Genomic DNA, 21,675 nt, shown 5'->3' on the forward strand with positions numbered 1-21,675 from the left:
TTATATGAGATGATGGATGGAAAGTTTCAAGAACAGTTGGCACATATCAGGCCTCCATAAAGAGGTAGCCCTATTGATTCTTCTGATCTTTCTATCCTCCTCTCTCTCCTGCTCCCATCAGCTTCCTGAGGACATGCCCTTCCTTTGCAGGCCGCTCTTCCTCTCCCCTCACCTGTGGTAGTCTGGCAGTCACAGCAGTCCTGGGTACCGGTGGGATCAGAGGTGTTGCAACAGTGCAGGCAGCGGCTCTCATCCATGAGCAGCAGCAGGTTGGCGGGGCACATAGTACAGTTCTTGGCGCCGGGTCCTTTGCATTCTACGCAGCTCTCGTGGCATTTCTCACAGTTAAATTTCTCCCCCTGTTAAGATCAGGAAATTCCTTTTGAGTAGGGAGGGATTTTCAAGGCCCTGGACTTCCCACAAGGAAGGGAGGCACATCTTATCTCCATAAGGAAAGCAGGCATATGGGGGCAGAGCGGAAAGGTGATCTGTTCTGGGAGAAAGACCGAACCGAGTCTTTGTACTCAGGTGGAATCATTGCTGGCCCTTTCCCTCTGAGATCTGCTGGTAACAATAATGAAAGAACAGGCTTGAAGACTAGCTCAGGTTACAAACGGATCGCCCAGGTGCTGTACCTGATCAAGGACAAGTTTTGGCTGGCCCACCCTACACCAACCTTCACAGTTTAAAAGTCTTTTTCATTCATTGCCCACATTTCAAAGGGGGGTTATTTCACATGTAAGTTTACACTAAGGTTTTCTTTGATCAAGCACCCTTGACTCATTATCTGTCCTAGAATAATATAAGTTGTGATTGTTTAACTAAAGCAGTTAAATCTCCATGGGAAGGGAATTGAGAGATCAGGAGAAAGTGTCCTCCCTCCTGACAAGTTGCTCCTTCCCCGGTGCTGGAAACGCAGATGAGGGAAGATAGCTTCTTATTTCCCTTCTTCACTTTGAAAAGATGATATAACAGAAAACGAAGGAATGGACAATCTCTTTGTTGAGCACCTTGGCATGTTTTAGGCACCGAGAAGGTGCTTTCTCAGCTATTATTATCTCATCAAATCCTGGATTAGGAGACAGAACCCCTGGATTGAATTCTGGCTTTGTTACTTAGTATTCATGTGTTCTTTACCAACTATTTAATCTCTCTGAACTTCAGTTCCACCTAAGTGTAATAAGGGCTTCTGTCAGAGTATAAAGAGCTCACATGTGAATATGTTGGGCCATACTTATTTCACCAAGGAGAGATTTACTCAACTTCTAAAGTTTGGAAACATAAGAAGCTAGCAGCCGGAACCGGTTTGGCTCAGTGGTAGAGCATCGGTCTGCAGACTGGAAGCTCCCGGGTTTGATTCTGGTCAGGGGCATGTATGTTGGTTGCGGGCACATCCCCAGTAGGGGTTGTGCAGGAGGCAGCTGGTCAGTGTTTCTCTCTCATTGATGTTTCTGGCTCTCTATCTCTCTGCCTTCCTCTCTGTAAAAAGTCAATAAAAAAAAATATATTAAAAAAAAAAGAAGCTAGCAGACTCAGAAAACCCATGATTTCTAGGCAAGCAAGTGAAAATACATTTTAATACAAGGTAGAAGAAATGAAAAAAATATTATCAGCTATGGAGTTCTGACTTTTTTCAGATGTTCCACATTAGACAGCAATGAGGTAAAAAAGATATTTCTGATTTCTGACATAATGTTCCTATGTTAACCTGAAACTACTAAGGTCTTGAGAAATGAATGTAGAGTTAATTCTGAAGCCCTCAAGACTTAACTTCCCCATCATATATGTTAGATATTCTCAAATGAAAGCTATGGGTAGCTAGCACCATTAATCCGTGATTCATTGTAAAAGATTAAAAAAGATTAAACCTGCACAGTATAGGAATTTTAGGCCTTTTTTACTTTTCCTAGAACGACAGGCAGAAACTAGTTCATTTCCCTCCGTGGAATGGCAGAAGGCACACCAGGCCCAGCTCTCAGTACCTCTCCCACTCTGTATTCCCCCACAAGACAGTCCGAGGTGCAGATTCCTCCTGCCAGGTGGTAACTCCACACACAGGATAAGCACTGCAATGCTCCTTTTCCTGAAAGAAAGAAAAAAAAAAAAAACGATTCTAAGTTATGAGACTGACCTTAGATTTCAGCCTCTGACTTGGTTCCAGACACGTAGGAGCATGGAATATGTTTAGGAAATTGAAATGGAAGGGAGAAATGATGGAGGTTACGGGGGGTTGGGGGTGGGGGTGGAGGGAAGTCTGCAAAACACCAAGTGAAGACCACTAGTTATCCAATTAGTGTTAAGTAGTTGTAAACTTTCAGTTTGGAAATTGAAGATTTAGAGATGACAAATCTTTTTATTAAAGCAAGAGGATTTTCTGAGAATGAGAAATCTTATAGAATGTTTAGAAAACCTTTGTTTGTCATTCTGCTTATTTTTAACTAGCATAGAGGAAAAGGATTATACCAGCTGATTTGGGGGATTCTCAAAATTCAGTAATTCATGATTAGGCAGTTCCTCATTGAGAAACATTACCAGACTTGAAACTTAAAATGCTGGGGCTGAAAGAATTTAACACAATATTTTGTCTAATTGTTCCTAATTTTGAGGATGATGGTGATAGTTTCCTTTGAAATTCTCTTGAAAACTATAAACTCTCTTCTCAGAAATTTGACATCCTAATTGTTTATTATTATTATTATTTTTAAATAAATAAAAGCTAGGGCTCAGACATGTGAAGTCACTCATTCAAGGTTACTCAGGTAATAATGGTTGAGTCACAATTCAAATTCAGGTTTTTTAACTCACACTCCAGTGCTTCTTCTATCCTACTGTCTACCTTAACACATGAACCACTTAGTAGAGGAGATCTGGATCTATAGATTCTGTTTTCTGCAGAGGTAATAGCCCTCTCTCCTAATTCAGGGACCCCCAAGAATGACTGGCTCAAGCATTTCTTTCTATTCAAATATCAAGGGATAGCTTCTGGGGAAATTTTGGAGACAGGAAACCTGAGCTCTAAGAAGACTCTGGCAGTTTTGCTGAGACTCTCGAAACCGAAGCCTAGAGACAGACAGGACATGGAAAGTGCCTGGTATTGTGAGCTGGAATTTGTATAGATCTTTCTATCAGAAGAATATTATAGAGTGGTTAGTTAAACTTGAACTAGAACTGTGAGTCCTGTCCTTCAAATTCACTATGGAGTTAGCACTGCATGTCTGATCTGTGAACTCACAATCATTTATAAAGTTTCTGTGGAAAAAATGAATTCTGAGCTATGAACAACATCTTAGAGAATAAACCTTTATTACTCATCTGCTTCTTCAGTTAGAGCTATCTGTCATGATATAAATTCAAAGCCATTCTATTTTTTATTTTACTTCTGGATTTATACAGAATTTCCTACATGCCTGGGACATAACTATGGTCTCCGATGAAAGAATCAATCTCCCCCTACTTCCTTCCTTCCTACCCTACATTTTTCTAAAATATAGTTTACTTGTTTTACTCTAATTTTAAAATACAGAAGTATGGGGTTTGTTTTCTTTATGAAGAGAAATTAAGGGTAGGAAAAATTAAAACAGGAAAAAAAAGGTTACAAAATGTGTACCTTAAGGTTGGTTAGATTTTTTTTCAGAAGACCAGCAGCAATTTGGCTGAGGCCTAGGTCTCCAAAAACACTATCATCTTGGATACCAAATCAGTAAATCCCTTTAAATCTCCTACATTGATTTATTGCAAAATCTCCACACTTAGGGCACCCAGAGTCTTTTGCAAAAGGCAGTTTGTTAATTTCCAGAATGTTTTCTATGTTTTCAGGTTTAACACCCGACATTTATTATTGCTTCTAAGGATCTGCAGGAGACTTGGGACCTATAAAGACAGCGTTGGTATTTCCTTAAAATTCAGATAAGCTCACCATCTGCTCTACCTTGGACTGACCCCCATGGGATGAATTTGCCAAGGCAGAGCACCCCTGGGGGCTGTTTATGGCATTATTTACACAGAGAGGGGCAGCTTGGGAGAGTTAGGGGGGTTGGGTTACTCAGTCTGGATTTTTATTTCAAACAATTTTGTGGAGAAGATAAATAAAATTTAGTGTGTGAAGGCAAAAAATAAACTAATTGTGGAGGAACCAATTGCATACAAATATATATATATATATGGCCTGGTGTGCTCCTCTCCCCTCTCCCATTATGCCTAGTGTTTTTAACTTTTTAAAATGCCCTAATATTAGTAGGCAGTCAAATGTGAACAAAACATAATCTAGTTGGCAAATTACTTATGTAGGTTGTTAAATTTTCCTTTTATTTTTCATGCATCCTCAGTTCTTAGAATCATGATTAATGTGTTTTTTTTAAATATATATATATTTTTAATTGATTTCAGAGAGGAATGGAGAGGGAAAGAGAAAGAGAAACATCAATGATGAGAGAGACGTCATTGATGAGCTGCCTCCTGCATGCCCCACATGGGGACTGAGCCTGCAACCTGGTCATGTGCCATGACCAGGAATTGAACCCTGACCTCCTAGTTCATAGGGTGATGCTTAACCACAAAACCATGCAGCCTGGGCTGATGACTAATGTTTTGAGAAAGGAAGTCATACATTTTTTCAATGAGTATACAGCTCAAGAGAAAACCTGTCCTCAAATATGAATTAATTTTACCAGTTTTTTTTTAATGTAACTCCTAAATGTAAAGTTATATTTCTGTTGGGTACTGCCGAAACATCGTGCTGTGAGGGACACAAAAGATATTCTGGGACTGGTCTGAATAGCACACGACCATTCCCAGATTAGTGTGAGTAGATTGTCCACTAGTCTAAGCACTTTCTATTTAAGAGTAATTTAATTTAATTAATATAGTAATTATTATGTGCAATATAATGTGCAACCCTCAAGCACCTTGACCACCTCGCTGGGCTCCTCTGAACCCCCCTAACTCTCCCAAGCTGCCCTTCTCTGTGTAAATAATGCCATAAACAGCCCCCAGGGGTGCTCTGCTTTGGAGAATTCATCCCATGGGGTTCAGTCCAAGGTAGAGCAGATGGTGAGCTGATCTGAATTTTAAGGAAATACCAACGCTGTCTTTATAGGTCCCAAGTCTCCTGCAGATCCTTAGTCTAAGCACTTTCTATTTAAGAGTAATTTAATGTGTAAAATGACCAAGAGTCATTTTCTCCATCTCTCCCGACCCCCTCTCAGTTTTAACACATTTCTTTGGGTTAAGGCTACAACCATCAGAGCAAAGTGGGGTCTGTGACTGTGGCCCGAGTTGCATAGAGATGCAGGGATCCTGGCCCAGAGCAGAGGGAAGCGGCTTGGGGCTGAAGACCAACACCAACCACATCCATCAGGCACCTGCGCCCCCTAAGCAGTCAGCGGAGGGGCTGCGGGTTCCTCGCAGTGGTGCAGTTTGCATCAGTTCTTACAGTTTTCCTGCTCCTCTGGCTGTAGCTTCTTGAGCCTTTTCTGACCCGATGGAGTTCACGGCCCTGTTTTGGTTCCCTCTTGCAAAGTTCCCCTTTTCTTGCTCCAATTCTAGCTGTTCCCTTTCCTCTGCTCTGGGCCTCTGTCTCAGAGCTTTGGTTCTCCTTTTTGCTGTTCCAGCTGCTGAAGTTTCTGCTTTCTCGATTGCGGTTTTACTTTATTGAGGCACCACCATCCAGGTGTTTGTCGGAGGAAAGAAGCCAGGCCTTTGCGGCCGCGTCCTGCCCCGGCCTCCACGCGAGCTCCGTGCGCCACGCCCCGGCCTCCACGTGAGCTCCGTGCGCCACGCCCCGGCCTCCACGCGAGCTCCGTGCGCCACGCCCTGACCTCCACGTGAGCTGCGTGTGCCACGCTCTGACCTCCATGTGAGCTCTGTGCGTGCGCCAAGCCCCGGCCTCCCCCGCAGGCGCTCTCAGCTGCTAAGCTCAGCACCTGCAGGACCCCGTGCGGTACAGGACGGGCACCTGGAAGCATCGGGCCTGTCCTCTCTCGGTTGGCAGTTGGGGTCCGGCCTGGGGCGCCCACGTGGCGCATCTCCCCACACTTTGCAAGCACCTTGACCACCTCGCTGGGCTTCTTTGAGCCCGACTTCTTCAGGGGGAACCATTTTCAGGGCAGCCCTTCCTGGGTGGTCGTGTAGGCCCCTCTCCCGGCTGCACTGTGGGAGAAGGAGCCCCAGGCGTTGCTGTTGGGGACATCGATTTTGAACTTGGTGGCCAGCACCTTGAGGATAGTCTTGCTGTGGGAGCAGGCAAGGAGTGACTGGACCAGACTCTTGCTGTCCACCCCGCCCTGGAGGCGCACGCAGGTCACGGCGCCCTTGGAAATCCAGAGGGCGGGCGCCTGCTACTGGCGCCCCCTGCGCTCAGCCTTTCCGTCACCTCTCAGCTGGACATGGACGTCCTGCTGCTTCAGCTGCGGAAGGGCCATGCTGATTGTCATCTCTGTGATGGGCGTAAAGTGGAGGCCATACATAGGGCAGAACTCCACTGTCCCAGATGGATCAAGGTCTATGGCCATAGCGGGGCTTTGAATTGTTGCCGGGCTCTGCCGGGGTCCCAGGCTGCTGCACTGGCTGGAGCTCACTGATGTCCCCACAGGACCCAGCAGGAGTGACTGCCCTTCTGGAGCTGCCACCATCTGCTGAGGAGCTGATGCAACCCTCCGCCTCCGCCTGCTCATGTGACAGCTCAGTGCTAGAGCTACAAAGGTAAGACATTCATCTGTGCCTTTTCAGACCTCAGTTTACATTGAGGGACAAAGAATAAGTAAACTGTTACAAAATAGGTCCTCTGCGCTTCCGGGACTGTGTCTGTCTTGTTCACAGTTGTCTGGACATTGTCTGGGCCATAGTGCTGGACAAGTATTTGTTGAATAAACAAAGAGATGAATGAACGCAGAGTACTAAAGGGACACAGAAGGTGGTTAAGGAAGGCTTTCTATAGGAAATGCTGATTATAAAATTTATATAGAAAAAGGGCTAAGAAGAGCAAACATAATATAAAATAAAAAGATGACAAGGATGTATCCTACCAGCTGTCAACTGAGATATTGTAGGAGGTAGGGACCTAAGAAATGTCCAAATCTATAGAGAATTTTTATGGGTTTATTTGAGCCAAACTGATGATAATTGCTGGGAGGTAAAACTTCAGGTTGGGAAAAGGCTCTGGAGAATAGCAGTTTTGTAGCTTATTTTATACATTAGAATGAAAGGAGGAGATAGTAGGAGGGTTACAGGAAATCCATTGGTAATAGTTAAGGGGATGGGAGAAAGTAAAGTGGGGAAATCTCTGGGATTGATAAAAAGGCAAAATAGAGAAATACATACTTCTTTACATTGGTGGGTGTAGGATAATTAATAACATTTACAGCACATGGAAACATTCAGGAACAAGATAACAGTGAGGAATTGGTGGCTTGTGCTCTGGTGCAGGCAGTTGTGCCTTGAAGTGTTTGGAAAAGAAGAGTACTCTGACTTTTCAAAGTTATGCTGTCTTAGATGCAGAAAGATAATGGACAGGCTCCCTTAAGGCAAAGATGGGCCTTTGTCAAGGAAGATACTGGCTTAGGACATGACTCCTCGTATGACCCCCTTTTAGCTAGGAATTCTTATGTTCAAATCATCGTACGTGGCTACTTTGGGCTTCTGAGTTTTTAAGGCTCTCCATGCAGGGACTCCCCTGAACTAGTTAGGTTTACGAGCTGACGCAACCCTCCACCTCTGCCTGCCCATGTGGCAGCTCAGTGCTTTAAAAAAAAAAAAATTATATATATATATATATATATATATATATATATATATATATATATATATATTATTGATTTTTTTAGAGAGGAAGTGACAGAGATAGAGAGTTAGAAATATCAATGAGAGAATCATTGATCAGCTGCCTCTTGCATGCCCCCTACTGGAGATGTGCCTGCAACCAAGGTACATGCCCTTGACCGGAATCGAACCCGGGACCCTTCAGTCCATAGGCTGATGCTCTATCCACTGAGCCAAACCGGTTTCGGCTGATGTGGCCCCTTTTTTATTCAGAGAGTTATCATGGATTCATCATGATCACATTTCTGTGTCACGCTACAGAGGAAAGTAAACAGATAGGGATTTTAGAAAGGTCACTCCAGTACTGTGGTACAGGATGACCTGGGAGGAGAGCACAGTGGGTCCTTTAACAGGAAGAGTAAATATCAAGAAAAACTCAGGTTGTGTTTGCTCTGGGACATGTTGATTTTAAGGATCTCTGGGACAGATAACTAGCTATCTGGAAAATTGGAATGGAGCTTGGGAGAATTTGAGGCAGTTTCTTTAGTTGTTGAAATAATAAAAAATAACTTGCACTGGGTGGATCCCAAGATCAGCAGGTAGAGAAAAAAGGCAGAGTAGGTGTAAAACACTTCCTGGAGGAGACAATACGTGTAGCTGGGTCTTTAAGGATGGGAGAATCTGAAGAGGCCGTGGTGGGACAGGGGTAGCCCAGGTCAGAGGTCAGAGGGCAGAGGCAGAAGCTGAGAGAATAGAGAGGGTGCTGATGCTGGAGGACTGGCTACGAGGTTGTCGAGCAAGAGGACCAACCGAAGGTGGTGGGGAAACAAGAGGGACTAAGCAGGAAGGGAAACTTTGGATTGTTCCATTCACACGTGCAAAACGATAGGCACGGCCTCACCTTTGCATTCATGGCAAGTCGGATGGCATCTCCCACAGGTGTGTGTCTTTTGGTCTGCATAGTAGTGGTCTGGGCAGGTGCGAAGACACTCTCCCTTGGAGGGGAGCAGAAAGAAAAATGTATCGCAAGACAGGCAGTCGGTGGGCTTTGGGCCCCGGCAGGCTTTGCAGCTCTTGTTGCACCTCTCACACCGTCCAGTGGAGTTCACTGTGTAATATCTGCAACCAAGGAGGGAAGAAAAGACTAAGTTCCTTTTTTCTGTGTGTGTGAGAATTTCTATGAGTTTATTTGAGCCAATCTGATGACATATGCTGGGGAACAAGCTTCCAAATGTTCCTGCAAAGACTGAATTCTAAGCTTTGGGAAAACCATGGTTAGCCACACAAGCTTAATTTATAAACTGGGTGAATTACCTTTTTCTCGTTAGAATTATTACTAACTGTGGTAGTAAATCTAATGATTCTCAGTTTTCTTATCTGCAAATTAGGCATTACAGTCTCCCCCTGCTGTTTGTGAGAATTGTTAGATTTCACATATAAAAGGACTTAGTTCTTATCACATACTAGAGGCCTGGTGCATGAAATTTGTGCATGGGTGGGCCCCCTAGGCCTGGGTGATTAGGTTCCCTGCCTACAGACATTCTTCACTAATGTTATGAAGATGAAAAGAATCAATAGGAACCCTGGGAAAATGATTGAAGGGTAACGCTGAAAGAAAGACAATGGAGAGTTTACTGGGTCACATTTAGAGTAGAGTGCCACTGCTTACTTTGATGACTCTTTTGCATAAGGTGTTTGTGAGATCTCTGGAGGAGGATCTTGTGCATAAGTACCGATGGTAACTGGGGCCTTCAAGATCCTGCTCTGAGGTCAAACACTAAAATAATTGTGTGTGTTGAAACAGGGTGCAGAGAATTGCATACCTGCCTTTCCATGGCAAACAGATTTAACATGAAGTTTACGCAATGCATGGGGGCCATTGATTTTACAAGAGGAACAATTTCAGTTAAATATCTCCACTTATACCTTATTAATACCCTATTTATTCTCCAATAAAGAGATTTATGGCATCCTATGCCTGTCTCCCAAATGGACAACTTCACACACTATGGAACCATTGTCTTCTTAAATCCATGGTCTGCAATCTATTCAGATGACAGAATTATACCCTCATTTGTGCATAAGAATATTTATGACTTAATTTGAGGAAGATGGAAATTCTTTATATGGGGTCCAGATTTTTTTCAGGCATTTATTAGGATGAAGAGAAAGGGCCAAGGCAGGCAGGTCCCGTCCCTCTCTCATCTGGCAGAGCCCCTTCAGCATCAATCTGGTATGGCTAGTATGTTTTGAAGGCTGCAATGTGTGTGCCTGTGTGCTGGGGGTTGTAGTAACATGTGAAAAAGAAGAGGTGTTTTTCTTCCAGGAGCTTGTCATTTTTTTGGGAAGAGATATGTAAGAAGAATAAGCTATTGAAGGTCAAAATCTTTGTCTTATCTTATACATATAAGGTATTTTTCATTAAGCATGTGTTGAATGAAAGAGCAAATAATGAGGTAAATCAAAACACAAGGCAGTGTGTTGTACTAAAACGAGTCATACAAACAGTGATTGCTATAGAACTGAAGAAATGTGCCAATTTGGGCAAAAGCATTTGGGGAAAGGTTAAGGTTACAGCTTTTCAATCTGGATCTGGAAACTCTCAGTGCTCTGGGTTAGGGAAGGAAGAGTTAGCAGCAGGCCTGTAATCAATCTTTCTCTTTAGTGGAGATGCCTAGGGTTAGAAAAAAACAAAAACCGACTCAGTCAATTCCTCTTCCAAATATGCTTGTCAGAAGACCTTTTGATTAAAAAAAGAAAAAAAAGAAAGAAAGAAAAAAGAAAATAGAGAATTCTTACCTGTGAAATGCTTACAAAAGGATATGTCTATGTGTTTAGGTTGCTTATGGCAATTAAACATGTAACTTGAGAGTTTAAGGGGGGCATGGCAGGTTAGAGAACTAGTGGAGAATTAAATGGAGATATATAACTGAACATTGTTCCTTTTGTGAAAGCAGCATTATGCATACATTGCTTAGACATCACATATTAAATGTGATAGAACAAATCCAAATGCAGAAAAGAAAGAACCTACATTCATGGTCTTGAATTTCTCTAAGGGAAGAATGCGTCACCTCTTCCTTGTGATCACTTGCAGCCTTTGCATTGTTAGTGAAGTTTGGCAGGTGAGTCTGATTTCACAATCTGACCCTTTGTGTTCTCTTCCCGAGTCACTTGCCTCTCCTGTTCTCCTTTTCATTTCTCCGAACTGGCAGAAATCCTTTGGCACTGGCAGGCCTGGGTTGTACTCTCTCATCTTTGCCCCTGACTGGCAGTGAGCCTTCAATGTGGTTATAGACGTGTTCTGAGACTTAGCTTCCTCATCTGCAAAATGGGTTTGCTAATAGTGAGATCTTATGGGATTAGATGAGGGAAAAGTGGGTTGAGCAACTTACCCTTCCCTGCACTGGGGCAGGCACTCCTTTCCCAGCTGGAACCAGCCTGGTGGGCAGGAGAGGCACTGAGTGCTGTGTCGCCCTTCACATGTCCTGCAAGAGCTGTGGCAGGGTTCACAACGGTGGCGGACTGCATCAGTGTGGTAGCCCTCAGGGCAGTCCTGCACACAGGTCGTGTCTGCCAAGGGAGGAAAAGAGTCTGTCTTGGTATTAAGCATGGCACGTATCTCCCAAAGCTCCTCTGTCTGCTCCCCACAGTATCATGGTGGAAGGGGGATGCACAAGGAGTGAGACAATGTCCCTGTGGGCTGATGGCTATCCTTGGGAACCAACATGAATATCCAAGAAATAGATTCAACCATAATGCCATGAGGGGTTGAGAGAAAACAGAGGTTGGAGTGGACTGGCTGTGTCGGGCAGGACAGAAACCAGTCTGTAAATATGAGCTAGAGGATGCGGGGTTCTCCCAGGAGAGGTGAGTCAGGGCTCCATTGAAGAAAGCAGAAAGTGTGATGATGTCTTCCCACAATCTCACCTTTCTGTTTCTAGCCTTGAATGTGTTCCCTCCTATATATCAGATTTTATCTTTTGTTCTGCTGTGTTGTCCATACACTCTACTGCTCTTGAAATGTAAATGAATATAAAATGAAATAAAATTAAAACGTCAGTTCCTCAGTTGCACGAGCACAGCTGTAAAGCATTTTCATCATGACACCAAGTTCTGTTGGCAGTGAGACTCTGCTTTGCCCGTGTATTTAAAATTAAATTAAAATCTTAAATCTGCTCTGTGCAGAGAGATGAGTTGGAGTTGAGTTGTTTAGGCCCACATCACCCCAGTCCTTCCTCCGCTAACCCTAGTGGAGCTGCTGATTCTTGTCTTTTCTTCACCCTTATTAACATTTAGGGGTGGAAATTGAGGGGTTTAATTAGAAAGTAAAAAGCTAAGATTTGCTGGCTTTGCAGTTTAGCACAAAGTTCTTAGAGGCGACTGCTTCCCCAGCTTTACCTTAACCTCAATGAAGGGAAGGCAGGCTCTCCTGCATTTTTAGTTAGCCACTGGTCAAGTTTAGACCATGTCATAAGCCAGTTTGTTTCCATAACTGCAGTCAGTATTGATCACAGGCACTGGGGGAAAGCTGAATCATATTAGAGCTGCTGTGGACTCAGCCTCTCTACTGGGAGACTCTCTGAGCTACTCGAAGGCAAGGCCATGCCATTCATGTCTGACTTTCCAGCACCACACACAGGGCCAAATCCCCAGTCAATGTTCGTTTGGTGGCTATTTTGTTAAAGTTGGATGTTGGCACTGGCTCATTGTCCAGCTGCTGTAATCTGGTTAACTAGGGGGAAGACTTAATCCCTTAAAGATGAAACATCTCTGTATTAGTTTCCTATTGCTGTGGTAACATATTACCATAAACTTAGCAGCTAAAAACAGTACAATTGTATTATCGTACAGTTCTGGAGGTGAGATGTCTAAAACGGGTTCAGGGGGCTATTAACCTTATTAAGGGGGGGAGAAACTGTTTCTTTGCCCTTTCCAGCTTCTAGTGTCTGCCTGTACTCCTTGGCTTGTGGCCTCCTCCTCCATCTCCACAGTCACAATATAGAATCTTTTCTCCTTCTCTGTTCCTCTGCTCTGACATCTTATAACCTTGAACTACTAATGTTGATCATCCTGCCTCTCTCTTATAAGGACCCTTGTGATAATCCAGGATAATCTTCCTAAATCAAAACTATTAATTCAATTAGATCTGCAAAAAATCCTTTTTGCCATGTTAAGTACATATTCCCAGGGTCTGGGGATTAGGACCTGGGCATTTTTAGGGTGGTAATATTGTTTTTAGGGGGTTTAGTATTGTTCAGTCTATCACAACCTCTGGAGGAATTAGCTAGTTTATTCTGAGCCTGACCTTCAAGAGGGTAGTGGTGAGGGACGGAGTGGGAGGATACGAGAAGATCAGGCCTGAGCACATTCTGTGCCCAGCCCTTGGGGGACTGTGTAGAGCATGTGTGTCAAACACAAGGCCCTCGGGCCAAATCCATCCCGCCAGGCCTTGCAATGTGGCCCGCACCTCGCTGTCATCACTGCACTCCGCTGCGTTTCCATCACAATGACAGTTTATGACTGTTCAGTAAACCATTCGGCCCGCGATTTAGGCTGGATTTTAGATTTTGGCCCCTTCTCTGATTGAGTTCGACACCCCTAGTGTAAAGGATCACACAGTGTACTGTGTTACATCTTAGCGCTGAAGTCTCAGTTCTAGTCTGATTCATATTCCTAGTTTAAGAGAAGACCACCTTGTAATGATAAAACATCTTCTTGTCTGTGTGACGGCACCTGAGGTGGTCACCAGTAGAACTCTAAGTTGGGGATAATTAGAAAAGAAGGTCCTGGTGTTTGGATGATAGAAAGATCTGGAATGTTCACATGAAGCAGTGATGGTTGGGAAGAAAGGTCACGGAGATTAGTGTAAGTGGCACTAAAATGGATGGATGGAGAAGACTGATGTCTTAGAGAGTCTTCTATTGGGAGGTGATCAGGAATGATATGAGGAAAGCTATCCCTGTGTCTTCCAGGGGAACGGTGCCCTTGGGATGACATCTCAACAAGAAGATGAGAAATTGGTACCTATTTCTACTCTGAGTGTCTTTTTCTCAGGTCTGCTCTGCTGGGTTGAGGAACACTTAACATTTTCCCAGTCTTCAGCATACTTGCCTCTTTCTTCTCTTTCCCACACACCTTCATTGCTTTTTTTTTTTTTTTTTTTTTTTTTTTTAACTTCATTGGAGCTTTGTTTCATTTTCTTTCTCTCATACCTGTGTTAAGCCCAATCATGGTATCCCTGGGAACCTGAGGACATTGCCTCACATTAGCAATAACCTTCACAGGTCACCTGCTGGGGGTGGCCAACCCCAGACTGTGACATACTTTGTTCAAGAAGATGTGTTAATCAACAGATGCTAAATCAAGGGGAAATTTTGATGAGGTGATGAGTATCTACATGCTCATAAAATGTCTTTTCACATACTGCTTTTTAATCGCAAGGGAAAATAGTAACTACAAAGTGGGGAAATTAGACAGCACCCTGAACAGGATAACACCAGTGTAGATGGGCAGGTAGGTGAATGTCATGTGTCTCCAGAAGGACACAGCGGCTATGTAGTGTTCCTGCTGAGAATGCATAATCTCCATCTAATCCTGGGGAAATGTCACACAAACCCTATGGAGGTTAGGACCGTGTTCTTCTAAAATGTCAACATTATAAAAGAAAAAGAGTCTGTGGAAACATGTCAAATTAAAGAAGGTTAGGCCTAGCCAGTTTGGCTCAGTGGATAGAGTGTTGGCCTGCAGACTGAAGGGTCCGGGGTTTGATTCCAGTCAGGGGCACATGCTGGAGCTGTGGGCTTGATCCCCAGGAGGGGGCCTGCAGGAGGCAGCCAATCAATGATTCTCTCCCATCATTGATGTTTCTATCTCTCTCTCTCCCTTCCTTTCTGAAATATATATATATATATATATATATATATAAAAGGAGGCTAAAGAAACATGACATCTAATGCCATAACTGTGGACTGGACCCTGTTCTAAAGGGGAATTGACACAATTATAAATATGGATTATAAATACAGCTGCACGGTAGTCATGTAAGAAAGCATTCCTCGTCTTAGAAAGTAAATGCATACTAAAGTATTTGTGGGAAAGGGGCTATGATGTAAGAAATATCTCCTGAAATGGTTCAGAAAAGATTCGTTGTGAATTATGTATACCTATGCATAGAGAGAGAGAGGGAACAAGAACAAGACTGATAAAGCAAATGGCATAAAAGATTTACAAAAGAAGAGGTGAGTAAAGGGCATATGTGTGGTGTGCCATGTACTTTTCTCACTTTTCCATCTTTCCTGTGGGTCTGAAACATTTTCGGACACAAAGTAAAACATTAAAAAGAAAGACACCAATATCTCCTGGGCACCAGGCATTATGAAAGGTAGTTTCCCAGATGGAGGGAAGGTCAGGGTCCGCCTCAGAGAAAAGTGACTCACTGAGGAGGAGGCTGTCCCTCGGGCAGGTGTGACACTGGTCCTCGGAGGGCCCCGTGCAGCGGATGCACTTGCTGTGACAGGGCTTGCAGCCCTGAGCCTCCTGATCCCAGTACTCGGAGGGGGCACATTCCTTGTGAGGCAAGCAGTCCCCGTGTCTGTTGAGCCACAGGCCTTCCACACAGCTCGTGCAGGACCCAGGTGATGAGCAGGTCTGGCAGGACCAGGGGCAATCTGTGGGCGGGTGGGGGCAGCAGACAGAGAGTGAGAGTGGCACATAGGAAGCCCCCAATCATCACTCACTGTTTAATAAGCACATAGTATTATTATTGTGATTATCGCCATCTCATTTTATCTGTATCAGGAAATTGAGGCTGGAGGAGGTAAATCACCTGGCTGGAAGAGAGCAAGGTCAGGTGTTTAGCCCAGGACCTTAACACAATCTCTTGCCCTTTCTGCACCAGAGCCTCAGAAAAGGTATGGGGATTTCCAAGGTGTCTGGCTTGAAATAGGGGATAATTTGGGGTGATCAGAATGGATCCCAAGTCCTTATGTTCCTCAGAGGAGATCCTGCTTGGAGATTGCTTGGTTACAAAGGCTTCTCTTTGAGATCCAAGATGGCTGCGCCCAGGTGAACACCTAGCTGCAGCCGCACACAACAATTTCAATAAAATACAACTAAAATATAAAACGGACATTGCCCAGAACTAGAGGAAGGTTGACTGACTGGAAATTCTACAGTGAGAAGCAAGGAGAAAACCAGAAGGAGGTGCGGAGGAGCTGGAAAAGCCAAGAGGCACCGGCAGCGAGCACTGAAGGACCCGCATAGGGCGGGGCTGACGGAAGCCAAAGCTGCAGGCTCCACCCTGAAACCCCGTCCCATCTGTAACTGCGAAATGTGACAACAAAATAGATCACAAACGAAAGAAATGGAGGACAAAAAGATGGATAAGGCCTATGAGGATATGAAAAGAGATCAACTAGAATTAATAAGGAGTCAACAAGAAATGATAAGGGATCAACAAGAAATAAAGAATACATTGTCTGAAATAAAAAATATTTTACAGAGTCCTAAAAACAGAAGGGAAGATCACAAGAATCAAGTCAAAGATTTGGAACATAAAGAGCCAGCAGACACTCCTCCACAGAAGCTAGAAGGCAAGAGAATCCAGAAAATTGAAGATAATGTAAGAAACCTCTGGGACAACTTCAAGCGAACCAACATCAGAATTATTGGGGTCCCAGAAGATGAGAGAGAGCAAGATATCGAAAACATACTGAAAGAAATAGTGACAGAAAACTTCCCCCACCTGGTGAAAGAATTAGACTTACAAGTCCAGGAAGCGCATAGAACCCCAAACAAAAGGAATCCAAAGAGGACCACACCGAGACACATCATTATTAAAATTCCAAGAGCAAAAGACAAAGAGAGAATATTAAAAGAAGCAAGAGCAAAGAAGGTAGTAATCTATAAAGGAGCACCTATACGATTGTCAGCTGACTTCTCAACAGAAACCATGCAGGCCAGAAGGGAATGGCAAGAAATATTCAAGGTGATGAGCCGGGACCGGTTTAGCTCAATGGATAGAGCGTCAGCTTGGGGACTGAAGGGACCCGGGTTCGATTCCGGTCAAGGGCATGTACCTTGGTTGCGGGCATATCCCCGGTAGGGGGTGTGCAAGAGGCAACTGATCGATGACTCTCTCTCATCGATGTTTCTAACTCTCTGTCTCTCTCCCTTCCTCTCTGTACAAAAATCAATAAAATATATTAAAAAAAAAAAAAAAAAAAAAATATTCAAGGTGATGAATAGCAAGAACCTACAGCCAAAAATAATCTACCCAGCAAAGCTATCACTCAGAATCAAAGGCCAGATAAAGAGCTTCACTAATAAAAAAAAGCTAAAGGAGTTCATCACCGCCAAACCAGAATTATATGAATTGCTGAAGGGGGTTCTTTCAGAAGAGAAAGTAAACAAAGATAAAAATTATGAACAACAAATACGTAACTATCAACAAGTGAATCTAAAAACCAAGGAAATTAAAAAAATCTGATGAACAATATTAACTATTGAATATAATAGAATCAGAGGTATGGAAGGGGAGTGAACTGACGATTCTTGGGGAAAAGGGGAGAGAGGGGCGTGGGAAGAGACTGAACATAAACTGTGCACCTATGGATGAGGACAATGGGGAGAGGGGAAAGGGCAGAGGGTGGGGTGGGAACCTGGTGGAGGAGAGCAATGGTGGGGGGGAAAAAAAGGAACATTTGTAATAATATGAACAATAAAAACTTATTAAAAAATAAATAAATAAATAAAATAAAAATAAATTAAAAAAAAAAAAAGGCTTCTCTTTAACTACTTAAATCTTAAGTTTCAGGTCAGGTCCTTGTTTCTCTCTCTGTAAAGTCAGGTGGTCAGTAAGGCGCAATATCATTGCAGGGAGAGACCTCAAGTCAGTTTCCAGCAGTGGAGCTGGACTGAGCGAGCCCAGGTATCTGTACTTTTACAAAGCTCTCCAGTTGATACCAGTGGGCAAATGGGGATGAGGACTGGGGACCCTTCTCAGTGAGAAGATTATATCAGGTAAATTAAGTACAGTAAGTACTCTGGGGCCTGATAGGTTCTCTTTATGGCACATTACTCTTATTACTGAGCACCAGAGAAAGGCCAGAAGTGGATCCCCAGTTCCTACCCCAGTACAAGCAAGATGGCACTGCAGGCCTTTGGCTGAGTCTCTTCACTTCTCATGGCAGCTGACCCCCCAACTCTGCAGGCTCCCTCCCTCTCTCCCCTTATGCTCTACAGGCATAGCCACCCATCTTCAAGTCCATGTTTCCCACAAGTAGTTGGGTGCGACCTTGACACTAAAGAATGTACATGACACACAGAAGAGTTTATCTGGATCATAAGGCTAGAGCAGAAAGCCTTTAGGAGTAGGTACTGTATGTCTTTATGTCTTACAAAGAATGGGTACATTCTTGGATATAAATGGTCCAAGGTTGCTTCTACCATGTGAATTCACCCTCAGGCTCTCACGTGTCTCCAGGGCCTGCCTCTGGATATCTGTCTATTTTGTATTTGCTTGGAGGCAACACTGGGGGGAAAGGGAGGGGGGAAGGATTACCACTGTCTGCCTAGTTGGAGTGAATCCTGCAACTCCAGTTAACAATACTGTATTGTACACTTGAAAGTTTCAAAGAGAGTAGATCTTAAATGTTGTTACTAAAAAAAAAAAAAAAAAAAAAAAAAAAAAAATCAAACAGTAGCTACATGGGCGATAGATGTGCCAAGTTCTGTGGTCATCATTTCTCAACACATCTGTATATCAAATCACCATGTTGTACATCTTAAACTTACACAATATTATATGTCAATTATACCTTAATACAACAGGGGGGAAAAGAAAAAAAGTTCCTATCCCCAGAATGCCTCTCACTTGCCTCAGAATTCCCCTAGTAATGGGCAATTTATTAAAAACTCTGTTCCAAGAAAACTAGTAAGAGGCAAAGGATTCACGCCTAGTTAAAACATAAGAGGGCGTAAGTAATAGTCAACTCTTTCTTGAGCATGTAGGGATTGAAGTGCCCAGTGGGACATGAATTAGAGGAGCCAGGGCAGGAGGAGCTGGTAGCTTTAGGGAGGCAATGATGAAAGGAGACAAGAGGCACTGAGAAAGTCCTCTATGACACAGCTCTCCTTATGGTGCTATAAACTTTGAATGGCTTAAAGTTTTAAGAAAAATCTCCCATTTAGGTAACTTTTGAGGGCTCATTATCTCTTGTAAATGCTTATGTGAGAATCCTTTTTGATCAGTCACTGTTGTGGAGGGTCAACATTATACTTGCTGATAAAAGTTATATGATCAAAGCCAATGAATGATTCATTTAAAAAATAAATTAGGGCAGATTCAAAATATGAGGGAAATGGGTGGGACAACAGTTCTGGAGCTGGAACTGTGCAAACCCCACATCCTACTTGGTCTTGGCCGAATCCCATTATCCCATCAGGTTCCCTGGGATTCATCACTTGGTCATGTACCCCAGAGCCTTTACCTTTGCAACCATGAATCTTTCTTTCATAGTAAGTTCCTGCTGGACAATTGTACAAGCACCGCCCGTCATAGAGAACGGAGAAGTACTTAGCACAGAGGTCGCAGTTGTCTTCTGAGGGGCCGCTGCACTCCAGACAGTCTTTGTGGCAGGGGAAGCATTGGTGGGTGTTTTCGTCCTTGTAGAACTGCTGGGGACAGGACTGATGGCACATGTCCTCATGTAGGAAGAAGTCAGGCATGCACTCTGGGGGCAGGGAAACAGCAGTTATTCGCAGGGAGACAGGAGAAAGGAATCTCTTCCTCCCCAGTGGCCAGCCTATCCTCCACCACATTGCCTCATTTGACCTGAGTATACACTTGCCCCATTTCCACCCAGCCAGGGCACATCATCCATGCCCCTAAAGCCTTGCCGTTGGATTGGAGACCACATATGGAGACCTGTTTAGATGGTGCTGGGTTTCTAACCTGAAATGATGTGCCCCTTGAAGGTGCAAAAAATTGTAATAATGTGGCATATATGTGATGGCTGAGACGCCGGAAGGTACTGTTCCAAAAGCCCAGAAAGCATTAAAATTGTCCAAGCCATATCCAACACCTCAGGCTTTATTTTGTGCACAAAGCACTATAGGAACTCTTGGATGAGGTAATTTTTCACTCACTGATAGGGCAGACTAATGAAATATACATGGTTAGTCAGGACGAAGAATGCATTGTGGGTTTGTGTTCGTTCTCTTACTTCAGAGGGAAGGAAATACTGGAAAACACTTTGGATAGGATAGCACCAATTAAACCAGTCTGTCTTGTTCTGGAGAGGAAATCAGCATTCCTTGGAAGATAATTCCAGAGAAAACAATTCCTAGCCAGAATTCTATTCTTGGAGTTAATACTGAACAGTACTGTTCATGGGTGTGGATGAAACCATACAAAAGGTACTCTTGTCTGTATTCACTTGCGGAATCCAAAATGGAAAGGCTTTACCTCACCCTCGCTTTTGTCAGTGACATATACAGAGGCTGGTAAATTTTAGTAAAGGTTCCCTGGGTTCTGCTTGGACATCTCCTGCTCAGCGGTTGGCCCCCAGCTGGGGTAGCTCGGCAGAGCCACACTCTCCCATGGGATGCTCCCAGGTACCTTTGCAGGTTTTCTCATGGATGCACTCCTGACACATCTCTGGGCAGTGCTTGCACACCCCCTCCATGGCCACATGCCTCTCCGAGCAGGTTTCCCGGCACACTCCCTGTTCCAGGACAAGGCCCCCTTCACAAGATTGGCAGTTGGTGGCATTTCCTTCACAGTTTCTGCAAGGGGAGCTACAGCGTTTGCATATGCCGCCTTCTGCATAGAAGCCCCTGTGGGGAGAAGAGAGAGCTGGGGAAGTCTTCCAAGCAGGAAAATGATTCACACCTGGTGACAAAGGAGTTAGGGCTGAAAACGAAGGACTGCTGCTCATGTCGGCCAGAATGAATTAATCAGATTTCCTGAGGAAGTACAGTAAAAAAAAATCAAGTCTGGAAAAATAAAATAAAAGGAATAGATATCACCCTTGTGAATTTGGTTTGTTTGAAAACAACTTCGGTTAATTTGTATAAACTTTAGTAATCTGATTTCCATTTTGATTTCTAACTTTAATTTCTTCTCTTTTTTCTTGTTAGAGCCTTATGTTAGAGCAGAAGATGCTGTCTGTTCAATTAATATATTTAAAAAAAATAAAGATTCAATTTAGCAAATTAAAAAAATATATTTTTAAAAGGCTCAAAAGATTTACTACCCTTAATATTGGAAGCATTTTTGCTTTTGGAATTTCCCAGCCAACAACGGATGGCTTTTTTCAACCTACTCACAGGACAGTTGCATACAGCACCAAACATTTGGAGCACTGCTAGTGGAGTATACCATATTTTTCTGTGTATAAGATGCCATTATGTATAAGATGCCTCCACTTTTCTAACTCAAAATTAAGAAATCAATATTTTAAACATAAAACAGAACACATTTTTATATAGTAACTAGAGGCCCTGTGCAGGAAATTCAGCCTCTCGCAATCTGGACCCCTCAGGGAATGTCTGACTGTAGGTTTTAGGCCCATCCCTTTCGCAATCTGGGTCCACTGGCTCCTAACTGCTCGCCTGCCTGCCTGCCTGATCGCCCCTAACCACTCACCTGCTGCCTGATTGCCCTTAAGCACTTGCCTACTGCCTAATTGCTCCTAACCACTCTGCCTGCCTGCCTGATCACCCTTAACCACTTCTGCCTCATCCCCTGACACCATGGCTTTATGAGGAAGGACGTCCAAAATGATGTCCAGAAGGTCATTCAGCTGTCCCATCTAATTAGCATATTGCACTTTTATTATCATAGATTACTACAGGTAATGTTCACATACCAGTACTATGATATTATGCAGCATATCACTTTATTCAGCTCTGTTG

At 43.6% G+C, this 21,675-nt stretch overlaps 1 protein-coding gene across 2 annotated transcripts in view; it reads right to left on the reverse strand.

Annotated features, from left to right (window-relative positions):
- PCSK5 (proprotein convertase subtilisin/kexin type 5) overlaps window positions 1-21,675 on the reverse strand; it is a 394,890-nt gene that overhangs the window by 3,314 nt on the left and 369,901 nt on the right. For both annotated transcript variants that reach the window (XM_036433764.2, XM_036433763.2), the window contains 7 exons: window positions 20,378-20,595; window positions 19,248-19,490; window positions 15,195-15,425; window positions 11,151-11,328; window positions 8,657-8,874; window positions 1,983-2,083; window positions 173-359 (listed from right to left, as the gene is read on the reverse strand). In XM_036433764.2, the coding sequence (XP_036289657.1) occupies window positions 173-359; window positions 1,983-2,083; window positions 8,657-8,874; window positions 11,151-11,328; window positions 15,195-15,425; window positions 19,248-19,490; window positions 20,378-20,595 (1,376 nt within the window). The remainder of the gene's footprint in view (window positions 1-172; window positions 360-1,982; window positions 2,084-8,656; window positions 8,875-11,150; window positions 11,329-15,194; window positions 15,426-19,247; window positions 19,491-20,377; window positions 20,596-21,675) is intronic.

Source organism: Pipistrellus kuhlii, unplaced genomic scaffold (assembly GCF_014108245.1).
Source record: "Pipistrellus kuhlii isolate mPipKuh1 unplaced genomic scaffold, mPipKuh1.p scaffold_m20_p_12, whole genome shotgun sequence".
Classification (NCBI taxonomy): domain Eukaryota; kingdom Metazoa; phylum Chordata; class Mammalia; order Chiroptera; family Vespertilionidae; genus Pipistrellus; species Pipistrellus kuhlii.